Source organism: Oryza sativa, chromosome 11, assembly GCF_034140825.1.
Source record: "Oryza sativa Japonica Group chromosome 11, ASM3414082v1".
NCBI lineage: Eukaryota > Viridiplantae > Streptophyta > Magnoliopsida > Poales > Poaceae > Oryza > Oryza sativa.
In genome coordinates, this window is record NC_089045.1 from 21,101,581 (window position 1) to 21,125,694 (window position 24,114).

Here is a 24,114-nt window from a genome sequence, read left to right on the forward strand (position 1 = left end):
CGACATCGGCGCTGCCCACCAAACTGCATCGCCGACGCTGCCTCTCTATTCCAGCCGCCGCGGCGCGCCTCACCGGTCCCGCCCCCCAACAGTTGTGCCGCCGCCTCTCCCCGGCGAGTCTCCTCCCCAGCCGCGCCGCCTATCCTCAGCGAAGCCCTAGGCCGAGCCGGCCGCATCGACGCGTACGGCCGTGCCGTGTCTGCCGGCGAGGTGCTGGCGGCGCACCCCAACCACGTGCTGAGCCGGCAGTGCTCGTCGCAGCAGGGGGCGGTGGGCCGGATACACATCGTGTCGCCGGAGTCGAAGCTGGAGCCGGCGAGATCTACTTCCTCATCCCGGCCGCCTCCGTCCCCGATGCCAAGAGGAGGACGAGCACCGGCGGCGCCACCGGCCGAGGGCACCACGTCCGCAGCAAGTCGGAGGGCAGTGCCGCCGTCGCCGATTGGTTGGGCAGCCTGGGCAACGCGTCGCCGGAGACGACAAGGGTGATGAGGGCGCATAAGCAGCACCACCACCAACACCGGCGGCGCATGAGCACCGGGAGCCTGCCTCGCCGTGGCAGCGCACATCTTGTGCATCACTGATGACCCCTGAGCTTAGCTTTTGTTTTTTTTCTTCTCTTCTCTGAATTTATAGTGGTTTTCTTGTCTCCTGTGTAATTTCCTCTGGTGCCCGGTAAATATTTTTTTCACTTTTTGTGTCAGTGATGTGCCAATTTTACATTCTGAAATCAACAACTGTGTATAATTTTCAAGCACAAAGCGACTTCTATTCTAGTAGTATCTTCTTGTATCTTCGAAAAACATTTTGCAACTTCTTTTTAAAGTTCGTTTGGGTTAACCAAAGCGAACGAACTTGCTCATACAAAATTAAACAAGTCGGCAGCTCTGCTTGATGCGAAATTAAATGAAAATTAAACCTCTTGCAAGTTATATATATGAACTCATGAAGTGAGGTTGTGTGTCATGGACTCATGGTGTATGTCACCGAGGAGGCGGCACAACTGCGCGCGGACCAGGAGGAGGCGAGGAGCGGCACAGCTGGAGAGGACATCGGCGCGGCGGCTGGAGCAGAGGTAGCGGTGGCGCAGTGGTGGTGGGCGGCGCCGGTGTCACTGCCGCTTCTCTTCTCGCCTTCTCACGCTCGCTAGATTGAACCGAGGAGAAGAATGAGTCTCAGGGGCATAATAGTCCGAGAAAAATTGAAATTGATGAAAAATATTTTCGAAATGGAAGAAAGCCTGAAAGTGGCATTCCAGCGAATGCCCACATGTTATGAGTGGCGTTTGGGTGAATCTCATCTTGAGAGTGGCATTATAGCGAAGCCAGTTCTTATGAGTGTAGGGATGAAAACGGAGCGGATAGTTTCCGTCCGCTCCGGATAAAAACGAATACGGATACATCTCGGATCGGATAATTCTCGGATAGTTCGGATACGGATACGAATACAGATATTTTCTCTTGGGTACGAATACGAATATGGTATCAGGGTTTCCGTCGGATACGGATAATAATTCGGATATCCGGTGAACAGTGCTATTCAGATATCCGCAGAAGCCACAAGACATACCCCATTTCTCTATAACTCTAGTAGTTTATCTCTTAACACTAGTCCACATTATTAATATTATTTAAAATTTTAAAATTATTTATAAATTATACTACATTTTATATAAAATGAGCTAATTATATATGTTGATATTTGTTTCTATTAGAAGTTGAATTGGTTTTCGTGTTCCGAGAAAAATTTGTTTCCGTATTCGTGTCCGATCATATTCGATTCTTATTCGTATTCGAGATAGTCCGTATTTGTTTTCGTATTCGAGCTATCCGTATTCGTTTCCATATCCGGTAAAAAATATGAAAATAAATATGATATGAGCATTATCGGTCCCGCTCCGTTTTCATCCCTATATGAGTGTGGTACATATGCAATTTTCTCCCTCTCCTCTCCTCTCCTGTCAGCCTCTCACTCTTTCTCCTCTCCCCTCTCTCTCTCTCACCGACGGCGAGGACGGGAGCTGCGCGGCGCGGCAGCGGCGGGCTCGGCACCGGCGGCGGCGGCGGCCTCCCTTCCCCGACGGCGGCGGGCGGCGGGCACGGCGACGGCCGGCGGCGGCAGATCTGCACGGCGACGGGCTGGGCTCGGTGCAGTCGACCGCGAGCGATGGGCGCTGCCCCCAGCCACCCCGCGGGCGCACAAGGTGCCGTCTCCTGGCGGCACGCGCGAGGGAGACAAACAACGCCTGCGCGAGGGAGTCAATGCGAGGGGGTTCAGGCGAGGCTGGCGGCGAGGCTCGCACCGCGGCGGCTCCTCTCCTCCGGTGGCAAGGTGCTCGGCGAGGAGGAGAAGGCTGCCGAGAACATCTACATCAAGGTATGTCCACCCTGTTCGCTTCCCAAATCTTCCTTCCCTCGTGATTCTTGCTGTTCTTGCTGCGGTAGATGGGCTCCAGATGCAACTAGAGATGTATTGGTGTGCTGTGTAGAGGTTTATGGTGCCAAGTGGTGTGTATGTGTGTGCGTGTGTTGCGGTGGGGGTCGATTCCTCTTCGCTTCTTGCTCCGTCGCTTCAGGGATTTTGGCTGATGGGACACGTGAACCGTACGGTTTTTTTGGTAGTATTGTGGGTGCGCATCATTTTGTTGAGCGGTATGGTTCGGGGAAATGGATGTGCTCCTAATTGAAATGAGGCTGTTTTTCCTATGCGAATTGCTGAGTTTGCTTCAACTTTCATCTGTTCATCCATCCTTGTGCTGTTGTGCACCTGTTCAAATCAAATTTCTTAGGATGACATATTGGTCTGTGTACTGCTATAATAATAGATTACAAGAGCAGTGTGCAAATAAGATCACAATTTGATGATATATTATATATATACTGATGCAAACAATTAATCAGCAACAATTTACAGGTTTTGAAGTTGCATAGAGCATTTAACAAACAAGATTGATGAATTAGATTTCATAAATACATATGAGTTTTACGTTTGGGTCTGCAATTTCTGCAGAGATAAGGTAATTGATCTGTCGTCAGAAGTAGTTAATTCACCATGCTATCTGTACAGGTTGAGACTGAACATTGTGCTTGTAGCTAGGTGGAGTACTACTCAAATGTTTCTAATTAAGAAACACCCCCTTTAGGATATGAAACTCCTGTTTTTATAGAGAAATAAAAAAAATAGCTCTAAAAACGCCGCCTCAACATTAGCTTTTCTTGTAGCGAAAACATCTAAATTCACAGTGCAACTGTTGAGTTCAAGATTTCGTCTACTTCCATCTAAACATGTGAAGCATAATGCCCCATTATTCATGCATCTGAACTACTACGTCAGTGGCCAATGCAAATGCCATCACCTAAAAAGAATCATGATCAGGAGTAGGGCCAGAAGTTGTTGTCAAGCCATGGCATGTTTGGTGAACTAGCACGGCCAAGAGATGCTACAACACCGGCAAATGGTGGCGTCATGGGCATGGGGTTCACTTAAGCATAATGCATACACTCATGGACAATTTAGGGAAGGAATTGAAGAATAATCAGTCCATCAATCAATCAGCATCCTTTTCTTAGATCATGCTTGGTAAATGTGAAGTTCTCTTGTTTGTTTGTTTATGGTAGGTGTTGTTTTGAGTAAGCTGGGTAGGAGTACTTGTTTTTGGTGACTCTCACTCATTGACCTGAGCTGGTGGTGATTAGTTAAAAAAAAATGGAAATGGGAGGAAGTACTACATCAGTACATGCATATACATTGCAAACCACCACAAGGAATCAGGCATCAGCATCAGCATCAGTCATCACTTGGATTTGTCTGCGTTTGTGTGTGTGTGCATCTTTTGTGCATGCATATATGGGTGCTAGTATAACTTTATATAGGAGGCATTTACACACAGCCACAGCAGCAGTGTACTGCTCTGAAGATCTGCAATATATGTTGCTTGGTGTTGCCGAAAAGGAGAAAGTCCTTCACATCTATCACTGTCTAACTCTCCACCAGAAGCAATTTGCATTTTTTGCATTCCTCACCTCACCTCACAGTAACATAGTTCTTGACTTGTATTCAAATTGAAGGCTTGTTTGTTAATCTCATCAGAATTCAGAAACCATCCAATTCATCTTTCAGAAGAAAGTATATATATATATATATATATATATATATATATATATATATATATATATATATATATATATATATATATATATATATATATATATATATATATATATATATATATATATATATATATATATATATATATATATATATATATATATATATCGTTTTGCCTGATCTCTGAGCATGCTTAGTTTCTTTGTTACAAAATGCTGAACCGAGCTGAACTGAAAATTTCAGAAATGTGTGATGTGCAGGTGGAGATAACATGCAGAGGGAGACAGCTCCTCCCGATCCTGACATTGCAGCATGTCCGTGACATCAGTAACTGCTTGGATATTTTTTATTCATCTATTATACTGCTTGAACAGTAGAAGAAACTAGGATGATATGGCAGTTACTGATGTTTTATCTTGTGCATATGCAGTGCTGCTAAGCTCACTTAGAAGATCTTGGTCACGCGGCATCCGGTGAAATTTTGGTTGCTGTGATTGTATTTGGAATGTGGCTGGATTTGGCTGTTAACTGTGTTGTAAATTTTGTGTTGTATTGGATGTTTGTCGGGTTGTGTTGATGCTAATTGGGCTGTAACATTTATGCTATATGGGTTTTTATTGTGTTTGATTGTTGGGCCTATATGGGCCTAGCCCACTTGTTATTTGATACTAATATAAATGAATATAATATGGCGGGCTGAAAAATGATGTGGTATAATGTTTGGGTCTATATGGGCTTTTGTACTGGACTTGGCCCATTTATTATTTAAGCAAATGGATATAATATAATTGGGTTAAAAATATGCTATATCATAGATGGGTCAGGCTAAAATCTAGTCGGGCTTGCCATTGGGCTAAGCTCATAAACAAGGTACTCAATACATGAATTTTAATGGGCCACTAGATATTTTATGACTTTTTTAGACTAGATAATGACGAATATGAGCATCATAAAGTTACTTTATGACGACAGAAGGATCGTCACTAGATTAATGATGAAAAAATAAGGTTTCGTCATAGAACGCCTTTAGTGACGCATGATAGGTGACGGGAATTTTCGTCACGCGAGTGTCACAGATTACGAAACGTGACGAAAATTTTAATGTTTGTGACGTAAATGAAGCGCTATCTATCATAAGATCTCTTATAGTGGCTTCTTGCCTGCACCTGCGCACTCTTGCGCCTGGCGCCACAATCCATGCCACGAACCGCAACCGCACACTATTGGGTGACTTGTGCTATATTGATATTGGCGATAACTGGCTACTACGACTACGACAACTTTATCTCGGCTACATCGACTACGGCACAAAAGGCTATCATCGTGTTGGGTACTTTTGCCGGTTTTTTCTCCAGTCCAAGTGTCCGCACTGCTCACGCTTGGACTGCGGGGGATGTTAAAGTATATGGTAGTTAGAGTCATATTAGAATATGATTGATTTGGGTGGACTCATTCCATATATGTAATCCTTTCTTATCCTCCCCATGTACACCTATATATACCGCCCCCTGAGACTCAATACAATAGTTTTATGTTACGCAGTATACCTCTCCTCCTATAATATCCAACATGACAATCCAAAGCAAATTAATATTAGGAGACTTGCAATACCTTTCGACGTGATCACTGCAAAATCAGTGTGTTCTAAAGATCAAAATTCATACAGCAGGTGATGATCGAGCATATTGACAAATGACGAATACAAGAACGAGAGTGTATCCACGCAAAAACCACGAGCCGCTTCTCCGTCGATCGAGATAGTACGCTATGTCACCACGAGCCGCTTCTCCGTCGATCGAGATAGCACGCTATGTCTCCAGGGACGCTGCCTCCGTGTCGAGCTCAGCCGCGCGCCTCTCCAGCGCAGAGGCCCAGTCACGCGAGCGGATCGTGTCAAGCAACTCGCTGGCCTGGAGAATCGGCTCGGAGAAGCGCTTGATCGAGAGGTAATCGAGGCAGGCCGAATCGAGAGCGCGGAAATCATCGTGGTCGATGTGGCTGAGGTGAAGCCATACCTTCTCCATCTCCTTGCCATGACGGATCCTGGCACGAGCTACCTCCTGTGCGGAGGCTATCTCGTCGTCGTCCAGCGACACCAAGTCCCACAACTCGGAGGGGATCCGCTTGCCATCGACCATGACCTCGTCCTGCTTCCCCTCAACCTCCTCCCCCTCCCCCTGCTCCTGGGCCATCGCGGCGTCCTCGACGATCTCCCCCTCCTCCAGGTCCATCCCGGCGTCCTCGACGATCCTATCCGTCGCATCGGAGGAGGCCCCCTCGCCGCCGCCCACGAACTCCTCCTCCTCCTGCTCCATCGCGGCGTCGTCGACTATCCAGTCGGTGGAGTCCGAGGCGCCCTTGCCGCCGCCCACGAACCCCTCCTGCTCCTCCTCCTCCTCCTCCCCGGCAACATCCCTGGCGCGGCGACGGAAAAAACTCGTACATGGCGTTCTGCTCCACTAAGATGCGCAGCAGATTGCGGGCCACGTCGCGCGTGATGCCTTCCTCCGGCTCATCATCCACGACGAGCAGCTCGCGAAGCTTCTCCGCGCGGTTGCGGAACTCCGCGGCGCGCGCACGAAGGGCGGAGGCTGTCGTGGTCGCATCCGCCGCCATGGCGTATGCGTGGGCGTGCGCGTGGCGTGAGAGAGAGAGGAGAGGGGTCACAGGTGGGACCGTGGGAGGAGAGAGAGGAAGAGAGGAGGAGGCTGAGCTGGAGGAGGGGAATACGATTTTTACTTTATGGTTTGGACTATTTATAGCCCAGCTTAAAGCAAGCAATCAGATGATATTTCTTTTTTTTGGTATTTACAGAGGCTATGTGTATTGAACATATTTGACATCAATTCCAACTGGAATGCCCGTTGCTCACTACGAAAAACAGTTCCAAACCTATTTTGCTTCAAGCATGCATGTGACATACATGAACAATGGGAGCAATGATATACATAGATTTTTTTTCTATCTTCTTACTTTCACTCTCCAGTCTCCATGGCAAACAAATACACACCAAATTCGCCATAACTAAAGCCTTTTGAGACACCATGACAGACTAACTAACGGATGAAACAAAATTGCGTAATCCTAACCAACCTAATCACAATCAAGAACTTGAGCCGGTCGTTGAGCTTCTTCCGGCGACGGGCGCTCCGCCATGTTCTTGGCCGGGATCCCCTCCGCTGGCGTTGCGACGGATGGAGCTCGCGCTCATTGGGGGAAACGAGAGCTCGCGCTCATTGGGGGAGACGATCGTCAGAGGCCCAGCATCACGGCCTTGCCGCGTCCACATTTGCAGAGAACGTGTAGTGGTCACGGGCACAGAAGAAGCGGCGGCGCTCCGGGCACGCCCACTGCGTCGAACAAGTTGAAGCCGGTGAGGCCACCGAACTCCGGCATTTTAGCCGGATGCCGACGCGGTGCCAATCGAAGCCGACGAACACCGCCGCGTTCCCCAGCGCCAAGAAACGCCACCCGGAGACGTCGAATGATCCGGCTGTTCCGGCCGCTCGCCGTGTTGAATGATCCCGGACGCGGAGGCGGAGCCCCCATGAATAGATGGAACCAGCGCCAGCCATCGACCCCCGTGCGAGCCGGCGACGGCGCCGACCCCCGCCGCATTGTAGTACCAGTCTTCATCAGCCAGCCCGGCGCGCGGAACCCCATGTCATGCCTCCGGCAGCGGCCACGGCCAGGAGGTGTGCTGGTCGCGCGCGGTGGCTCCCTGCATCCTGCGCCGACGACGCCGTCACCACATCAACCCCTGCGGTGGCTGCGCCGCGCTGCTCGACTGCTCGCGCCCATATTTCCACTTGTGACTTGTGCCACTGCTGCTGCGAGACAGCCAGATAGAGTATGTGTGGAATTACTGCTAAAAGCCCAATTTGGAACAAAAGAAAAGGCATATACTATAAGTTTTAAAGGATTCCTATCTTGTGAGAAGTAATTATATGCAGCATTTTGAAACAAAAAGGGTTAATCCCTATCAATGCCGTTAAAAATTTGGCTGTGTACATCTGATTGGATGTTGAGACTGGGTTTATCCCATTTTCTAAAAAAAATACCGTTAAAAATATTATGAAATGGGCTGGAATTTTGGAGGAAAACAAGCATGGTATATCTCACCTTATGTTTTTTTTGCACGTTTGTGACTTGAGTTTTTGAATTATATCACGATAAAAAGAACCAACATTTCTTCTTCAGCTTTCAATGTCGTTGCCATGGTCTCACTCTCACGAACTTATCCTATTGTTAAGCACCACGGGAATTTTCCTTGTTTTGACATCGAGTTGGCCCACCCTGATTGCTCCATCGAATCCCCTACTTCTATTTCGACATATCAACGCCGTTGGCTCATTTCACCATTCACTGATTTATCCCCATCTTTATTGTAAATGATCTGAACATAGGTTGCACTTTCCAATATGTTAATTCACTAGGCCATGGTTAACGTCCGTAGCGCCTATGGTTCATTCCTTATAGTCCATTGCTCCTCTTGGATTTAGGGCCTACTTAAGTTAAGGGAACTTCTAATAACCATGGCTACTTTAAGAAGCTCCACACCAACTTCTCAAATACTTTAGATTCTCACCCTACATTTTAAGAGTAGTTGTAGAGTCGATGAACTAGTAGACATTCTTTTCCACCAAGAAGATACTCGTGAAGTACTTTTCACAGTCTCTAACTCTACAAACAAAGTATGACTTGTTCATGATTTAAACTTTTAGATTAATTACGGACATGGCCACATAATTATTCCATCCTAATTGCTCCACCGATTGCCATAGTTAAGTCGAATGATTTAGCCCATAAAAGTTTTATCTTTACATTTAACCTTGTGAAAGCCTTTCTCGGAGTTTATTCTTACACACGACATTTGTGTAAGAATAATATAGGTCCGATCCGTCGTTGATTAAAAGCTAACTCCAAGTTACCTTGTAAAACAGACCAATCTAAATTTATGCACATATTATTCACATCTTAACTACTCCTTTCGTCCATAAATATAAAATAGTTTTATCTTTTTATCCATCCAAAAATATAAGATATTTGATTTTTTTTATTTGTAGACAAATATATGAAATATTAAGATCTCGAGGACATCACCTTAGTTATCCATTCAATCTCTCAGCCTACCTTTTTTTTTTCTTTATTTCTGTTAAATATGTCAAAAAAAAATAACAAACATAATCTCATTTATACCTTTTTGTTGCTATCTTAAGTTTTATACTAGAAAATTGGTATAATCCCTTAAATAGGTAGCAATGTAAAATGAGTTAGAAATAAACAAGATTACCAACCAACGTTTATCTACTTAAGGCCAAGCCCATTGCTCTCTGAGACCGACAGGTGGGCCCCGATGACCATTGACCACTGGCCCATATGTCAGTGAGCGTGTGCTGCTGGTTTCCCATTTTCCACTTCGTCGCTTCGCGTCGCCCCACTCGATTCCGCTCCAGATCTCCCCGTCGCGCTCCGCTCCGCCTCCTCCGCGTCGCCGTCGTCTTCCTCCTCTCCGGCCGATGCCTCCTCCCAAACCCTAGCCCACCTCGCAAAACCCTAGATCCCGCGCACACCCCCAACGACGCCATGGATCCCTCCGGATCCGGCCCTCGCCACGGCCGCCTCCTCATCTCCCCGTCGCTCTCCTCCCCGACCTTCTCCACCAGCTCCCCCTCCCGGTCCCCCGCACCGCACCACGACCGCCGCAACTCCACCTCCTCGCCGCAGCCGCTCCTCCCCTTCCCTTCCGCTTCTTCCTCCAGGTCCGGTGGCGGCGGTGGAGCAGCCGGGGGCCCGCGCGCCGCGGGGGCGTTGTCCTCCGCGTCGCAGCCGGCGTTCGCGCACAACGCGCGGGTGGCGGCCGCGCTGGCCCCCGCCGCGGCGTTCCTGCTCGACCTCGGCGGGCTCCCGGTGTTCGCCGTCCTCGCCGTCGGCCTCGCCGCCGCGTACCTCCTCGACGCGCTCCGACAGCGGCAGGGGGCCTTCTTCACCGTCTGGGCCGCGCTCATCGCCGCCGACGTGGCGTTCTTCTTCTCGGCCTCGCTCTCGTCGGCCGCGTCCGCCTCGGTGCCGCTCACCGTGCTCGCGCTCCTCCTCTGCGCCGAGACGTCCTTCCTCATCGGCGTCTGGGCGTCGCTCCAGTTCCGCTGGATCCAGCTGGAGAACCCGACCATCGTCGCCGCGCTCGAGCGGCTCCTCTTCGCGTGCGTGCCCATCGCGGCGCCTGCGATCTTCACGTGGGCTGTTGTGTCCGCGGTCGGCATGGCCAACGCCTCCTACTACCTTGCCACATTCTCCATGGTGTTCTACTGGTTGTTCTCCATACCACGGCCGTCCAGCTTCAAGAACCGAAAGCAGGATGCTCCGTGGCAGGATACCGATGGCATTCTTGGCCCCTTGGAGAGCTGCGTGCATGCTTTGTACCTGTTGTTCGTGCCAGTGTTGTTCCATGCTGCATCGCACCATGCTACGCTCTTCGCGTCATGGGCCAATGTGTGTGATCTGCTGCTGCTGTTCTTTATACCGTTCTTGTTCCAACTCTATGCCTCTACACGAGGTGCCTTGTGGTGGATTACCAGAGATGTGCGCACAATGGATCAGATAAGGATGGCGAATGGCTTGGTTGCGCTGGTTGTAGTGGTGCTTTGCCTTGAGGTTCGAGTTGTATTTCACTCGTTTGGAAGGTATATTCATGCTCCACCACCTCTGAACTACCTGCTTGTAACGGTCACGATGCTTGGCGGTGCTTTGGGTATGGCAGCACATGCTGCGGGCAAGGTTGGAGATGCTGTTAGCTCGGTAGCCTTTACCGGGTTGGCAGTGCTTGTCAGTGGAGCAGGTGCTATAGTCATCGGATTCCCTGTTATGGTACGTTGCAGTCTTATGGTATCCTCTTGTAGTACTTGCAAATTTATCATCGAATTTTGTTTTTTCTTATGCTTGTAGCTGTATGTTAATCTTAGTCACTGACCAATGTGTTTCAAGGTGACACTTGGATAATTTACAGTTGACTTTATTCTATTCATGTATTTGCTTGGTCTTTTGGTATGGATGATCTAAGTTCTCAGAAGTCGTTGGTTCTGGTGTTCTATCTGTTAAATTGATTAGAATTTGAGAACTCATTGCATAACAACAATCTTTTAAAAGCTACTATGGGAAGTTATTGTAGCTGTATCTCAATCATTGTTAACTGTGGAAACAGTGTTACCAATGTCTCAATTAACATTAATTGTGGTGTTGTGATCTCATATTGATTCTCTAGTACATGGCAATAGCTGGCTGTGCATGCTCTCCAACTATATACTCCTTTCTGAGTTGATATTGTTCTCCCTGAATTTGTCTACTCAAGCTGGTGTGATTTTAGTTTTTATACAGAAATGCTGTACCCAAATCCATATATTCCTATTGTGACACTCCTCACCACTACTGCCTACAAACCTTGGGTAACTTTGCTCCTAAGTATACCATGATTGTGAATTTGTGATGATTCTCTTGAGTCCTTAGCTATTTGTTAAGATTTAGTCAGTATTTCTATTTCAGGGTAATTCTAGCAAGCTTTGCATGTTCATAGTTGCCCATGCTTGAAAAGGAAACTTGCATACACACACATGAGCGTAGTCTTATTTAACATCATAAAAATGATGTTCTTGCTAGACTTCAGGTGCTTAAATATTCATAATGAAACATGTTCTAGAGTGCATGGGCATCATGAGAATTCTGATTGTTGTAGAATAGCTGTCTCACTTCCCTTTGACCGACTGTGGTCTTGAGGCAGTAGTCTGCCCATAGATTTTCTTCTATTGTGGTTGTCCTACCATACCCTCGAATATGCAGCATCAGCATAAAAAGTTATTACGTAGCATTTTTATTTTTGATCACTCTATACTTATTTCTGTGAATTAATCTTCTTGCAGTTCCTTCCACTTCCAATGATTTCTGGCTATTATGCGGCAAGGTTCTTTACTAAGAAAAGCTTATCATCATACTTCACCTTTGTAGCAATAGCAAGCATGATGGTCCTTTGGTTTGTAGTCCATAATTATTGGGATCTGAATATATGGATTGCTGGCATGCCATTGAAGTCATTCACCAAGTATGTTGTTGCAGCCGTAATCATGGCAATGACTGTTCCTGGTTTGGCGCTTCTCCCAACGAAACTGCGGTTTCTTGTAGAACTTGGTCTTACTGGTCATGCATTATTGATATGCTACATCGAGAACCGATTGTTCAACTATGCTACGATGTACTACTTTGGATTTGAAGATGATGTCATGTATCCTAGCTATATGGTTTTGTTTACAACCTTTCTCGGATTGGCTCTGGTAAGGAGATTATCTGTTGATCAGAGAGTTGGGCCAAAAGCTGCTTGGATCTTGACTTGTCTTTATTCTTCAAAATTATCAATGTTATTTATCACATCAAGATCGGTGCTATGGGTTTCAGCGGTTTTGCTACTCGCTGTCACTCCCCCCTTGCTTCTTTACAGGTATACCACAGCATCATGTTCTAATTGAGTGTTTTGACTTCTTTATATAACATTCTTCCCTGTACCTTCCAGAGACAAGTCCAAAGGGGCTTCAAGGATGAAAGTCTGGCAAGCTTATTTCCATGCATCTGTAGTAGCCTTTTCTGCATGGCTCTGCCGGGAAACAATCTTCGAAGCTTTACAGTGGTGGAATGGAAGGCCTCCTTCAGATGGCCTACTTTTGGGTTCCTATATTCTGTTGACAGGTCTTGCTTGCATACCAATAGTCGCTCTCCACTTCCCTCATGCTCAGGTATTTGACGCTTACCCCTCTGTTGTAAAAATATCGATCTTCTCATAATCATATTTGTTATTATCTGTTCGTGATCTGCTCTGTACTTTTGCACTAAAATTCTTCAAGTTTGCCTTCTCAACAAATTCCCTAGTGAGGGTTTGCTTCCCAGTGGTTATAGATGGACCACTGACTTAAAACACTTTGAGGTTGAGGTTCTGTGGAATTTTAAATGATGACATCAATTGTCAGCTCCAGCTTATTTACCTTCTTGAGGGTATCATGTTGGTTGACATTGCTTTGGGGACACTACTTGCTAAAGAACATTAGATGCAAACATTAGATGATGATATGTCCAATACATGCTACACACTGGTAGGATTCAAGCTAACCTTTTTTGGTTGGACGTTACCTTGATTTTGGTAAAGTTTTATTAAGTTCCATATGTTGGATTTCATTTTAGGTTATCTTTTTAAAGAGTTTTTGAAGTGATCCTACTCGTAAGTTTTATTATCATGCCCATAATGTTAAAAGTTATTTTAGATTGGTCTAAGGCTTTGCTTGCACGGAATGCACTGTTTGAAGCACTTTTACTTACTGAATACTGATCACTAGCTAAATGCCTATGCTTCTCTATGGATAAAAGAAAATATGCCATAGTATTGCCTAAAATAAATGTATTCTTTTTTTGCTTCAGGCATGTTACTCGCTTGTTTGCTATAGGCTGTGCTCACCTTGATCATATATATGTGGCAACCCATTTATTTATAACTATTCTGTAATAGAAAAAAGAGTATCAGGGCGCAATTATAAAAGCTGGAGAGGATAGATGTATGGATGAACTTTGAAAGGAGTATAGATGAACTTACTCCCTCTGATCCCCCCCCCCCAAAAAAAAAGAAAGAAAAAAACCAACCTAGTATGGGATGGGGCATAATCTAGTACAACGATGTAGACACGCTCCTGTCCAGATTCATTATGTTCTATCTCGTACTAGGTTGGGTTTTTTTGGGACGGAGGGAGTACAGGTTTATACCCGAAGTTATGATGATGCTTGGATCCTCATGTGTTAGTTTTGCTTTTCTCATATGTGTAGTCGGTATTATTCATATTAGAAAGCATATTATTCAGTGTTTACAGTATCTGTTTAGCAGGAAGCACCTTCATTTTGAAATATTTAAATTCAACATTTTGCTGCCCCTATATTTGTTACTTGTTCTTTTCCTTTCTCATGTTGAAGTGTCAAACTTTTGGTAATGTGAACGTTACAAGGTATTTTGGAGCTGCTACAATTGATTCTATGTTACGATTTGTTTGCAGTCAGCCAAGAGATTCCTAGTGCTTGTTGTGGCTACAGGGCTTCTTTTTGTTATCATGCAACCACCTATTAAACTTTCATGGGTATACCGGTCAGAGTTTATCAAAGCTGCACATCTATCTGATGATGACACTTCAATATATGGTTTTATAGCATCCAAGCCCACATGGCCATCATGGCTGCTGATTGCAACAGTGGTACTGACATTAGCAGCAGTTACATCCATTATCCCTGTGAAGTATGTTGTTGAGTTGAGGGCTTTGTATGCATTGGGGGTTGGAATTACCCTTGGCATCTACATATCTGTTCAGTACTTCTTCCAGGCAGTTGTTCTGTATCCTCTTCTTGTTGCAACAATTGTCTTGGCTGCTGTCTTTATAGTATTCACTCATCTGCCATCTGAATCCAGCACAAGGGTTTTGCCATGGGTGTTCTCTTTCTTGGTAGTTCTATTTCCAATCACATATCTTCTTGAAGGGCATCTAAGAGCTAAAAATTTTGTGGATGATGAGGAAGCAGAGAACTTCACCAACATGTTGGCTATAGAAGGGGCCAGAATGTCACTTTTGGGTCTATATGCTGCCATTTTCATGATTATTGCATTAGAAATTAAGTTTGAACTGGCTTTGCTATTGCGTGAGAAAGCTGCAGACAAAGGTGTAACACATGGTCCACCTGGTCGGAGTTCTGCCTTTCCACCAAAGGCAAGGCTACTTCAGCAGCGAAGAGCTCATGCTGCGCCAACTTTCACTATCAAGAGATTGGCAGCAGAAGCAGCTTGGATGCCTGCAATTGGCAACTTTTCAACTGTGCTGTGCTTCATCATCTGCCTTATTCTCAACGTTACTCTTACCGGTGGCTCAAATCGTGCTATTTTCTTCCTGGCACCTATCCTTCTGCTCTTGAACCAGGATTCAGATATCATTGCAGGATTTGGTGACAGGCAACGTTACTTCCCTGTAACAATCTCCATTTCTGTTTATTTAGTATTGACAGCATTGTATCGTTTATGGGAGGAGACTTGGCCTGGCAGTGGCGGGTGGGCACTTGATATTGGGGGCCCAGGCTGGTTCTTTGCTGTGAAAAATGTTGCCCTTCTCATGATGACATTACCTAATCACATACTCTTCAATCGCTTCATGTGGGATTATGTCAGGCAGACAGATGCGAAGCTACTTCTGACGCTGCCCCTCAACTTGCCGTCAATTATAATGACAGACATACTTACTGTGCGGGTACTAGGACTGTTAGGTGCTATTTATTCTCTATCACAGTATGTTATATCAAGGCGGATAAGACTTGCTGGGATGAAATACATTTAAACTAGGACATGCAACTTCTTTTGAGGTAAATCTTGTATGCCCTGCGTCAATGGTTGTGAATAAGAGTCTCCAGCTTCTGATGCTAATATTTCGGTGCTTGCTTGCAGGCTTTCAACCATATACGACGGCGATTGCTTTCAAAGGCTCTTGCTTGAAGTCACATTTGTCTGGTGAACTGTGAACAAAATTGCGCCTTGAAGTAGAGAAACAATGGTCAGTAGTCACCAGTTTTGCCCTTAGATGATCTTTATACTGGTAACCTAAGGTGTTGTAGTATAAATGTTACTGAACTCAGCTCGTACAGCACATCACCTTGGGTCCTCAGAACCTGTGACCATACAGCATTTTGTGTCAGATACTTTCTTATATAAGCCTCACCAGAACTGACATATGCTGAGTCTGCATAGATTCTTTTGTTGTCCAAGTGACTAATTCTGAATGGCAATGTTCTCCACGGAGCTGTCTGGTTCTGTTTGCTTCCTATATTAATACCTTTTCAATGTACATTATATATGATAGGGTATATGCTGAGGTCTTGGAGAGTTGGAGTGACTGATCTTCTGTTTGTCAGTAATCAGTCAGTTTTTTCCCAAAAAAACTTTTGATTTCATGAGATAGTTTTAGGATCTGCTTTCTGACTTGTGAGGCTGTTCTTTGGTACTACATGAAGATTTGCTTCGTATTCGGAAGTGCACGAGTTTCTTCAGGTCGCAGTGATAGACACGGGATATTCTAAACTACCATGTTTGATGTTTCATCAGAACATTGTCTATGCAATTTTCCGCTTCAATGCATTTACTTATCTCGAAAATTGGACCTGTTGTCAGTCATCACAATTAAAAGTTTTTCTTTTTTGAAATAAGAAGGGTGTTTCTCCTGTGGTATTTTTGTTCCGTTGAAAACGTAATATGAAAACCCGCTTCCTTGGTCACAAAGCGACCGACGAATGACCGGACGCGCTGCACATGGCCCAGACGCTGCCACGGTTGCCACCGAGCCGCACCGCTCTTGGTGGGTCCCACCAGCCAAGCCCGAATTTAACGAGGAGGCGATGGGGCCCACCAGTCAGCCACACGTCTCCCACCACCTCCGCGATCCCCTCTCCTCTCACCTCGCCTCCCATGGCGGCCGCGCTCCTCCGCCGCGCGCTCCACCTCCACCTCCACCTCCGCCGCGCGCTCCCCTCCCCTCCCCGCGCCGGCGCGCTCCTCCTCCCCGCCGCCGCTTCCTCCCCCGCCCACCGCTTCCTCTCCGGCTTCACCACCACCACCCAGCAGAACAGCGCCTCCACCACCACCATCGACCTCTCCTCCGACGAGAGCCGCCGCCGCCTCATCAACAGGTGCGCCGCCCATCCCGCTTCTCTCTATCCTTTTCCTTTCCCCGCGATACCTCGTCGCCGGCGGCGGTTGTTGACGTTGTGTTGGGGGTGGGTGCTGGCGCAGGCTGGTGTACAGGAGCAAGCAGCGGGGGTTCTTGGAGCTGGACCTGGTGCTCGGGACCTGGGTCGAGCAGCACATCCACTCCATGGACGAGGCCAACATCCGCGCCCTGCTCCAAGTCCTCGACCTCGTAAGATATCTTTGGCTCTTTGCCTGTCTCCCCTCTTATTTCGTCATGTACAACTATTCATCCGAGTAAACCTGTTGCCTTGCTGTAACAGTAGATAAATCAGCTAGTTGAAACTGTTCCCAATGAACCCATTGTATATGGTCTCAGTTATATTTTACTGTTTATTTTTCCCTGGCCTTGGGTCAATTTGTAATTTATAAGTATTTGTTTGGGGGTTTAGCCTCCATTCTCTAAGGCTGATTCGTAGTTGTGTGCTTTTGTAAAGAGCTATGGTTGAACACCTTTAAGAGAATGTAAAGCATCTTGATGAGTACTGCTCGGTAGATTCAGAAGGGCCATGAGGTTTTTTGGGAACTAGAAATTATTGGTTCTGATTGTTGATGCTGAAGAGTTCTGACTATCCACGTGGGTTAGTTTTCTTGTTCAACAAAGTCAGGAAATAGTTTCAGCCCATCAGAAGTTTGCATTCTAGCCATCCTCTGAGTATCCTCTGAGTAGTTGCAATGAATACATGGGAATTTGATTGGGCAATTCAGCAATTGTGGATCCTAGATCCAAGATAAACATCCAGACTGTACATTCATGGATAAAGAGAGTATAAATCCAGGCAGTGGCTTTTGTGACTGAAAAATTCATAGCATAAAGTGGTATAACTGTAAGTCATTTGACCAGACAAATTTGGTAACCTATGAGTCTGGTTTTCCTTTGAACCATTTATCTGCCTCAGAGCCTTCAAATTGTTTTTTTTTGGGTTGACCAGAAATGTCTTCTTAAACAAACAAGAATACCAATCACATTTTAGAATGTTTAGAATGTCTATGCATCATCTCTCATGCTTAACAACGTTTTATATAACATGCTTCATACTGCTCATAACTTCTTGGAAGGCAAGTGCCATGATCCATTGGACAGCCAGTGCATCAAAGTATCCATTTATTCTTGTGTTGAACTTGTAGATTGGCTCTAAGCTCTAATTTATGGCTTTTCAGGAAAACCCAGATTTGTGGAAGTGGCTTACTAGTCAGGAACAACCACCCGAGGCAGTGAACTCTAATCCTGTATGTCATATCACAGAACTCTTCTATCTTTCTTCTATCCTTCTGAATCTCTGGTTGCTTCTGTACTCAACGGGTTTTGTCCAAACAGGTATTTATCGCTGTTAAATCGAAGGTCACGGACAACCTGAGCAAGCACTCTTCTCCTGAGACCAGATCAGCACCTGGTCAGCCATGGGTGAGAGGGTGGGATGACAAGCGAGGCATTGAAGGACCAAAGTATGGAAATCAGTGATGAGATATGCTTCAGAGAATGGTAGCGGTTTTATGCCTAAGTATAATCCTGTTTTGTTGCCCCTATAGTTTGGTGCTTGTGTAGAATAAATTAAATCATGGTATCCAATGATTTGGAAATTTGGAGTGTCACCATGAATTTGGATTGACAAATAATGCTCTGTACAAGTTTCAAACACTTTCTGGTTGAAGACAAAGCAGTGTGGTGGTAACAACTTAACATGTAAATCAAAAGCTCTTGTGTTTAGCATTTTCTCGTTTATGAAATAATGATGGAAAATAATACTCTAAATTGCAATGCACAGACCTATATATTGCAACCAACACCTTAAGAGGAGGGCCTACCCAATTAATAGAAGGTCAATACTAATTGTAAGTTAAATGATGAGAGACATCTGATCATCACGGGGCCCCTCATTTCACTACGAATCATAGAACTGGTGTATATATCTTTGCAAGATTTGAAAGAAAAAAAAACATTGCCAAGGCACGAATAATTGTTATACTGAAATTGCAATGTTCATTTTGTGGTGTATACACCATCTTTGCCACACTGAAAAATGAAATATATCGCTCTTATTTACAGAATAAATGAAAGAACGAAATAATAAGATGGAATTATTTTTGACATTATCGTACATCACAGAACTGCACAGAGAAAAAAAAACTATCGTTTGAGAATATCACAATTAATTTCATCTTCATATAAAGAAACGAAGATCACTTCAACAGTATGCAGAATCTATGAACCGGTTGAAGCTTGTTGAGCTCGCATCACCATTTCTTCAGTAGTTTGCCCTATAATGTCATTTGCACGCTTCAATGGAACACATACAATTCTCCCGATTGAATCCTGAGCAGACAAATTTTCTGTCAGAATTAAAAAAAAACCTCGAAATGGATTGGTAACTTTTGATAAAAACAAGTTAGAGCTAGATCTTGAAATATAAGGATTGTTCAATGAAATTTGAGGTACTTTGGTCACTTTCTGCGCTGCAATTACATGTGCGTCTGCTAGGACGAGAATCAAATATTTTTACTTGGAGTTACTTGAATGAATCTCGTTCGTAATCTTACCCGAGATACAATTCCAAGCTTTTCTAGCTTCTTCACAGCATCAACAACGTCAAAATTGCACTCCACACCAAATTCTTCCTTGATGAGCTGTTCGCAGCGTAAATCGAGATCCTGTAACGGGCAATAAACTTCAGAAAGTCCATATATATGTGAATAAGTCTTAAGGGCATAAAAGTGAATATGATTACATCCTCCATACTCTCCATTTATATGATGAACTTGATGCCACAGAAACTAATGTCAGAAAACAGAGAGAGATGTGTAACTAGTGTACAGAAAAATTATGGTTGTGTGGGCACAATAAAAACTGCAAAAGCAGATAATGAATGCAGAATACGTGTGGAAACATTTTTTTTTCATTTTTGAAAAGCATTTATTCAAATGGGAAGCAAGTAGGGAAGGAAAATTAGTTATGGGCAGCTGAAATATATTGCATAAACGTCATTTCGGGCCTTCAGGGAGAGGTATGATTACTCACTTGTACAGTTGCCTTTCCTTGCTCCATCAAAATATAGTAAGAAACAATGACCTCTTTAACCTGCAAACCCATTTTATATGTCAGTGGCATATACAAAGACAAGTTATATATATCAAAGAGAAATCCCCCATGGTTCCATACTTCTTGCTGGATCACATCATCACACAAATGCAGAAGTGTTCCTTTCCCACTGTCAAGCTGTTTATCATACATCGATTTTGTAATCAAATTCTGGTAAGACACCATATTGGCCTGAAATCTGTTTGACAAGAGATAAAAATTCTCGGTAAGCATAACATCGTGTAATAGACCATGTCGGTATACAACTGATATATACCGAACTGAATCTAATGTTTAAGAAATAATTGTACTATGATAAGTTTAACCACTTACGTAAAGTAGATCTTAGCACAGTATCCAATTAAACCAGACAAGATTGCTATGACAACCCATATATCAGCCTTTGGCATCTCAAGAGAACCTATTAGAGTAACCTGAAAAGAAAATGGCTATTTAGATGCTCAAAGATTAACTTACCATCATGGTTGGACATTTAGAGCATTAGGCACATACCAAACCTAACACAGCAGAAATAAGAAATTTCACCCAATCCATTGGAGTCAAACTAGGGTTCTTCTTCTCTGGCTAAATCATAGAAATACTAATATCAGGTACACACAAGAAGAACAGAAGGAACCAGAGAGGAAAATGATATAAAAAACATCACATATGAAGCACGCTTCTATATTACCAGAACTAATTCCATATCAGCCATTGGAATGTTCTTGAAATGCTTTACAAATATTCCTCGATCCGGCTTGGCTTCTGTGCTTGATTTCCTTTTAATTTACAATCGAAACAAGAAAGTATTCAGTGTGCCAAGCCAGAAGATTTAAAAATGTTACATTACTTAGGATGGTTAGATGAATACATGTATAACAGAGCGATACCTATATACCACAATCATCCTTTCAAATGTAGGTTCTTGAATTGTCATTTGACTTAGTAGATTCTTTATGCTGCCAATGCCACAAGGAAAATATGCACATCAGATATAAGTTCACTTTTAGTGCCAAAAGTTTACATGTAAACACTAATCAACAACCTCAGCTCCATCTTTTCTAGGCGAATGCGCTCAACAGAAAATTCTTGTTCTTCTACTTCTTCATTAACTTCATCAGTCTTCTTTGGGTCCTTTTTGGCCCTCAATTGCTTTTTCTTAGAGAAGAGTCTGTCAATCCTGTTGTAAAACCAACACCATCGTTTTAAAGTAAATGATTATCTTCCAATCTTGAAGTATGAAAAAGAAATGATGTTATTGAACCACATTATCATACTTTGTAACTCTTAGCAATGATCTCCACACCCGTGATATTATTACATCCACTTTCTCCATGAAGAAGTAATCAGTTGTCCGGTCGATTCCAATGCCCCGCCGAAATATAATGTACTGCAAGCATGGTTGATGTGATAATTAGTTATGCAATATATTATGTAGAACTGAAAAAAATGCATTTATCATCAAATGTATGCCATCATCATGAGGTATCAATAGAAAGAAAGAAAGCCATTTAGAACAAAGAAGACTGTTTTTTTTTTGTTGCATTCATTCTTTTTTCGTCCAAACTGTTGCTTATGCTCTTGAAAGTAAAAGAATGATACCTTATCAACGGATGCTGGTAGATTATCATGTGGATGTGCTTTGAAGTACCTTGTCAACAACTTCTTGTCTACCTAGGATGGTTAAAAAAAACAGTTAAGCAAGTGAAATAGATCATCTGTTTGCATGCATGTTTATGGCCCTTGATTGAAAATATTACAGAAGTAGGTTCAGACCTTGGATTCATCAACTTTGATTGGTAGGTTCAGAAGATACTGACCAGACTGGGCTACATCATATTCTTCATCAGATAACAACTTGAAGTTGCTCTTTTCCATTATCTAGTTAGTATCATGAGTATTTTTTTTAGAACAAAGGGAGTATGAGTTATTGTCAAATCTCACAGACCACATATATTTTAGCTATAACGAAGTGTATATATAGTGGCTTAACCTGAAACATATAAGTTAAGAAATTGAGTTCAAGCGTTTCAATCTCATCTGGTGTCAGGCTTTGCTGCTCCAAACTCTTCACGCCATTAACAGGATCAAATAGGGCATATAATTGCTGAACCACGGCACAAAATTCAGACAATTGAAACTTGATCAACTGAAGGGAGAACTATGAAATAATAAAGGAGGGGGAAAAAAGAGGAAGTGGCCTAGATACCATTAGGTCCTCAAATTGCAGAAGATACCAAGCACGGATAGTGTACTCCACCCTCCTACATAGCTTCAAGAACTCGCCACGATCCTTATCTTGCTCTGAAGATTAAACCCAAAAAATGTGTGGATTATGACAATGTAGATAAATCATAAAATTTCAAGTGCACAGTTCCAAATAACAGAAATTCTGATTCACACATGGAGAAGAGTAAAACTAGTTGAGAGTTTCAGAAATGTCAGGTTGTTTACTCCAAAAGAAATTTCAGAAACTCAGAAATGTCAGGTTGTTTATTCCCAAAGAAATTTCAGAAATGGATTGCCAATATACTGAAATGGAGTAAAATATGCAATATTCACCAACAACTGAGCTAGAAGGACATATTTTTTATCCAGATAAAGAACATCATCGCATTTGAGATCACTGGGAAACATAAAAAGTGATCAAAATCCACATGCAAAGGTTTGAAACAGATTGCAAAGTACTCCTTCATGTCAGACAGATAATGTAAATGTAATATAGGACCAGTAACTGTAATCACGGGAACTCCCAAGTATATAACATGAATCTTTCGAATCGCAGCATGGTTTCCTCGTCAGCAATTAATCGACTGTGCAACACATACTCCAAAAGAGCAAGACAGTTCCCAGTTCCTATTTGAAAGAACCCATTCAAATCAACCCATCTAGGACTTGTTAGTTTGTCATAATTCAAATCAACATGAGTCGTTCGTCGTAGCAATCATGAATCGTGAGATGAACAATTTGATCAATCGTTCGTAACCCATAAATTTCACCAGGAGAAATTAACTTAAAAAAAAAAAAGAACAGACATGTTCTTGTCCCTCCCATTTCCAAGAACCGCGGATTCTTGTGGCAATGCGCGGCCAACCGATCGACCGATCGATCAAAACCCAAAGAAATCAAAAAGGAAGAGGCGGGCATGGGCGGGCGTGTACCGACGAGGTAGGCGAGCTTCATGATGAGCTTAGGCTTGAGGATGGGGATGACGGACTCCCTCTCCAGCCGTATCACCTCCTTCACCACCCCGTCCTTCTTCTCCCTCCTCATCCTCTCCGCCTCCGCCTCCGCCGCCGCTTGCTCCATCGATCGATCGCCGCCCGGAGCAACGTATATACCCTACACCTATCCGACCCTGATCTCGCAGCCGCAGCCGTGGAATCGGGGCAAGGGATGGCGTCGCGCCGCGGGAAGAAGACGATGCCGCCGCGAGAGAGATTAGAGAGGTAATTAATTAAGAATTAATTACTTTATTAGTGATTGATTAATTAGGAGTTGGGAAGAAAAGAAGGAAAGATACCAAAAGTAGTAAACACGTGAGGGTGTGTGCACGGGGCAAAAGCTTCCGGAATCGAGGGCCTGTTCACTTCGATGCCAAAAAAAACCTTACCAAATTTTGGCATTACCAAAATTTTGGCAATTTTGGCAACTAGCCGAAATTTTGGCAGGATTTCTTATATAGTTACCAAAATTTGGCATGAAACTAAATGTAGTCATTTTTTTGGTAACTTTACCAAAATTTGGTAAGGTTGAAATGGCATAAAAGTGAACAGGCCCTGATTTGGTCCACGGAAAAGGCTCATCATGGGCTGGACCGGGCCGGGCCGAAGTGAAAGCCCAGTATGGCCCATGGTATTTCGGCCCATATTCAGCCGGAAAAAAGTTCACTGACTCTGTCAAATATACGTGTAATCTGATTCGTATGTTTCAACAGTATTAGATATCTTGATCCTCAAACTATTAAAACGGATGCAAAACGACTGCCTCGGTAGTTCATTAAATCTTGCTTCGATGGAGTTCATTGTAGATTGATATGCATAATGCTGTTTTTTTTTATATGAAGTGAAACTGAAAGCATTGCAGAATTTGCAGTTCGTTCTGAGCAAAATCTAACTGTATTCATGACTACTAA

The 24,114-nt window shown here is 44.1% G+C and overlaps 3 protein-coding genes and 1 long non-coding RNA gene across 4 annotated transcripts; 3 read left to right on the forward strand and 1 right to left on the reverse strand.

The window, feature by feature from the left end:
- The first annotated feature begins 1,954 nt into the window (after window positions 1-1,954).
- LOC136353837 (uncharacterized) lies at window positions 1,955-4,821 on the forward strand. Its single transcript, XR_010737288.1, has 3 exons — window positions 1,955-2,376; window positions 4,368-4,421; window positions 4,538-4,821. It is a non-coding gene; the product is annotated as an uncharacterized lncRNA (long non-coding RNA).
- A 4,695-nt stretch (window positions 4,822-9,516) lies between these two features.
- On the forward strand, window positions 9,517-15,986 carry LOC4350628 (uncharacterized). Its single transcript, XM_015761847.3, has 5 exons — window positions 9,517-10,974; window positions 12,021-12,592; window positions 12,665-12,884; window positions 14,184-15,528; window positions 15,611-15,986. Exons 1-4 carry the CDS (start codon window positions 9,694-9,696, stop codon window positions 15,501-15,503), a joined length of 3,393 nt encoding a protein of 1,130 aa, XP_015617333.1. The 5' UTR covers window positions 9,517-9,693; the 3' UTR covers window positions 15,504-15,528; window positions 15,611-15,986.
- Window positions 15,987-16,570: 584 nt separating this feature from the next.
- LOC4350629 (succinate dehydrogenase assembly factor 2, mitochondrial) lies at window positions 16,571-18,592 on the forward strand. Its single transcript, XM_015760119.3, has 4 exons — window positions 16,571-16,845; window positions 16,949-17,075; window positions 18,065-18,133; window positions 18,222-18,592. The coding sequence occupies exons 1-4, from the start codon at window positions 16,625-16,627 to the stop codon at window positions 18,363-18,365; spliced, it is 561 nt and encodes a 186-aa protein (XP_015615605.1). The 5' UTR covers window positions 16,571-16,624; the 3' UTR covers window positions 18,366-18,592.
- Window positions 18,593-18,831: 239 nt separating this feature from the next.
- LOC4350630 (uncharacterized) lies at window positions 18,832-23,370 on the reverse strand. Its single transcript, XM_015761017.3, has 15 exons — window positions 23,141-23,370; window positions 22,189-22,283; window positions 21,973-22,086; window positions 21,756-21,860; window positions 21,582-21,653; window positions 21,257-21,369; window positions 21,025-21,159; window positions 20,870-20,938; window positions 20,671-20,758; window positions 20,493-20,564; window positions 20,313-20,413; window positions 20,061-20,178; window positions 19,920-19,979; window positions 19,442-19,552; window positions 18,832-19,217 (listed from the first exon to the last, which is right to left on the reverse strand). The coding sequence occupies exons 1-15, from the start codon at window positions 23,286-23,288 to the stop codon at window positions 19,107-19,109; spliced, it is 1,512 nt and encodes a 503-aa protein (XP_015616503.1). The 5' UTR covers window positions 23,289-23,370; the 3' UTR covers window positions 18,832-19,106.
- Between the last annotated feature and the right edge of the window lie 744 nt (window positions 23,371-24,114).

Excerpts from the sequence above, each read along its gene's own strand:
- LOC4350629 (XM_015760119.3), top strand. The coding sequence starts at position 16,625 with ATGGCGGCCGCGCTCCTCCGCCGCGCGCTCCACCTCCACCTCCACCTC. Across the intron at positions 17,076-18,064 it reads TGCTCCAAGTCCTCGACCTC|GAAAACCCAGATTTGTGGAA; the intron begins GTAAGATATCTT and ends ATGGCTTTTCAG. Across the intron at positions 18,134-18,221 it reads AGGCAGTGAACTCTAATCCT|GTATTTATCGCTGTTAAATC; the intron begins GTATGTCATATC and ends TTGTCCAAACAG.
- LOC4350628 (XM_015761847.3), top strand. The coding sequence starts at position 9,694 with ATGGATCCCTCCGGATCCGGCCCTCGCCACGGCCGCCTCCTCATCTCC. Across the intron at positions 10,975-12,020 it reads TCATCGGATTCCCTGTTATG|TTCCTTCCACTTCCAATGAT; the intron begins GTACGTTGCAGT and ends ATCTTCTTGCAG. Across the intron at positions 12,885-14,183 it reads TCCACTTCCCTCATGCTCAG|TCAGCCAAGAGATTCCTAGT; the intron begins GTATTTGACGCT and ends ATTTGTTTGCAG.
- LOC4350630 (XM_015761017.3), bottom strand. The coding sequence starts at position 23,288 with ATGGAGCAAGCGGCGGCGGAGGCGGAGGCGGAGAGGATGAGGAGGGAG. Across the intron at positions 21,861-21,972 it reads TCTTAACTTATATGTTTCAG|ATAATGGAAAAGAGCAACTT; the intron begins GTTAAGCCACTA and ends GATACTAACTAG. Across the intron at positions 20,939-21,024 it reads CTAGAAAAGATGGAGCTGAG|CATAAAGAATCTACTAAGTC; the intron begins GTTGTTGATTAG and ends TGGCATTGGCAG.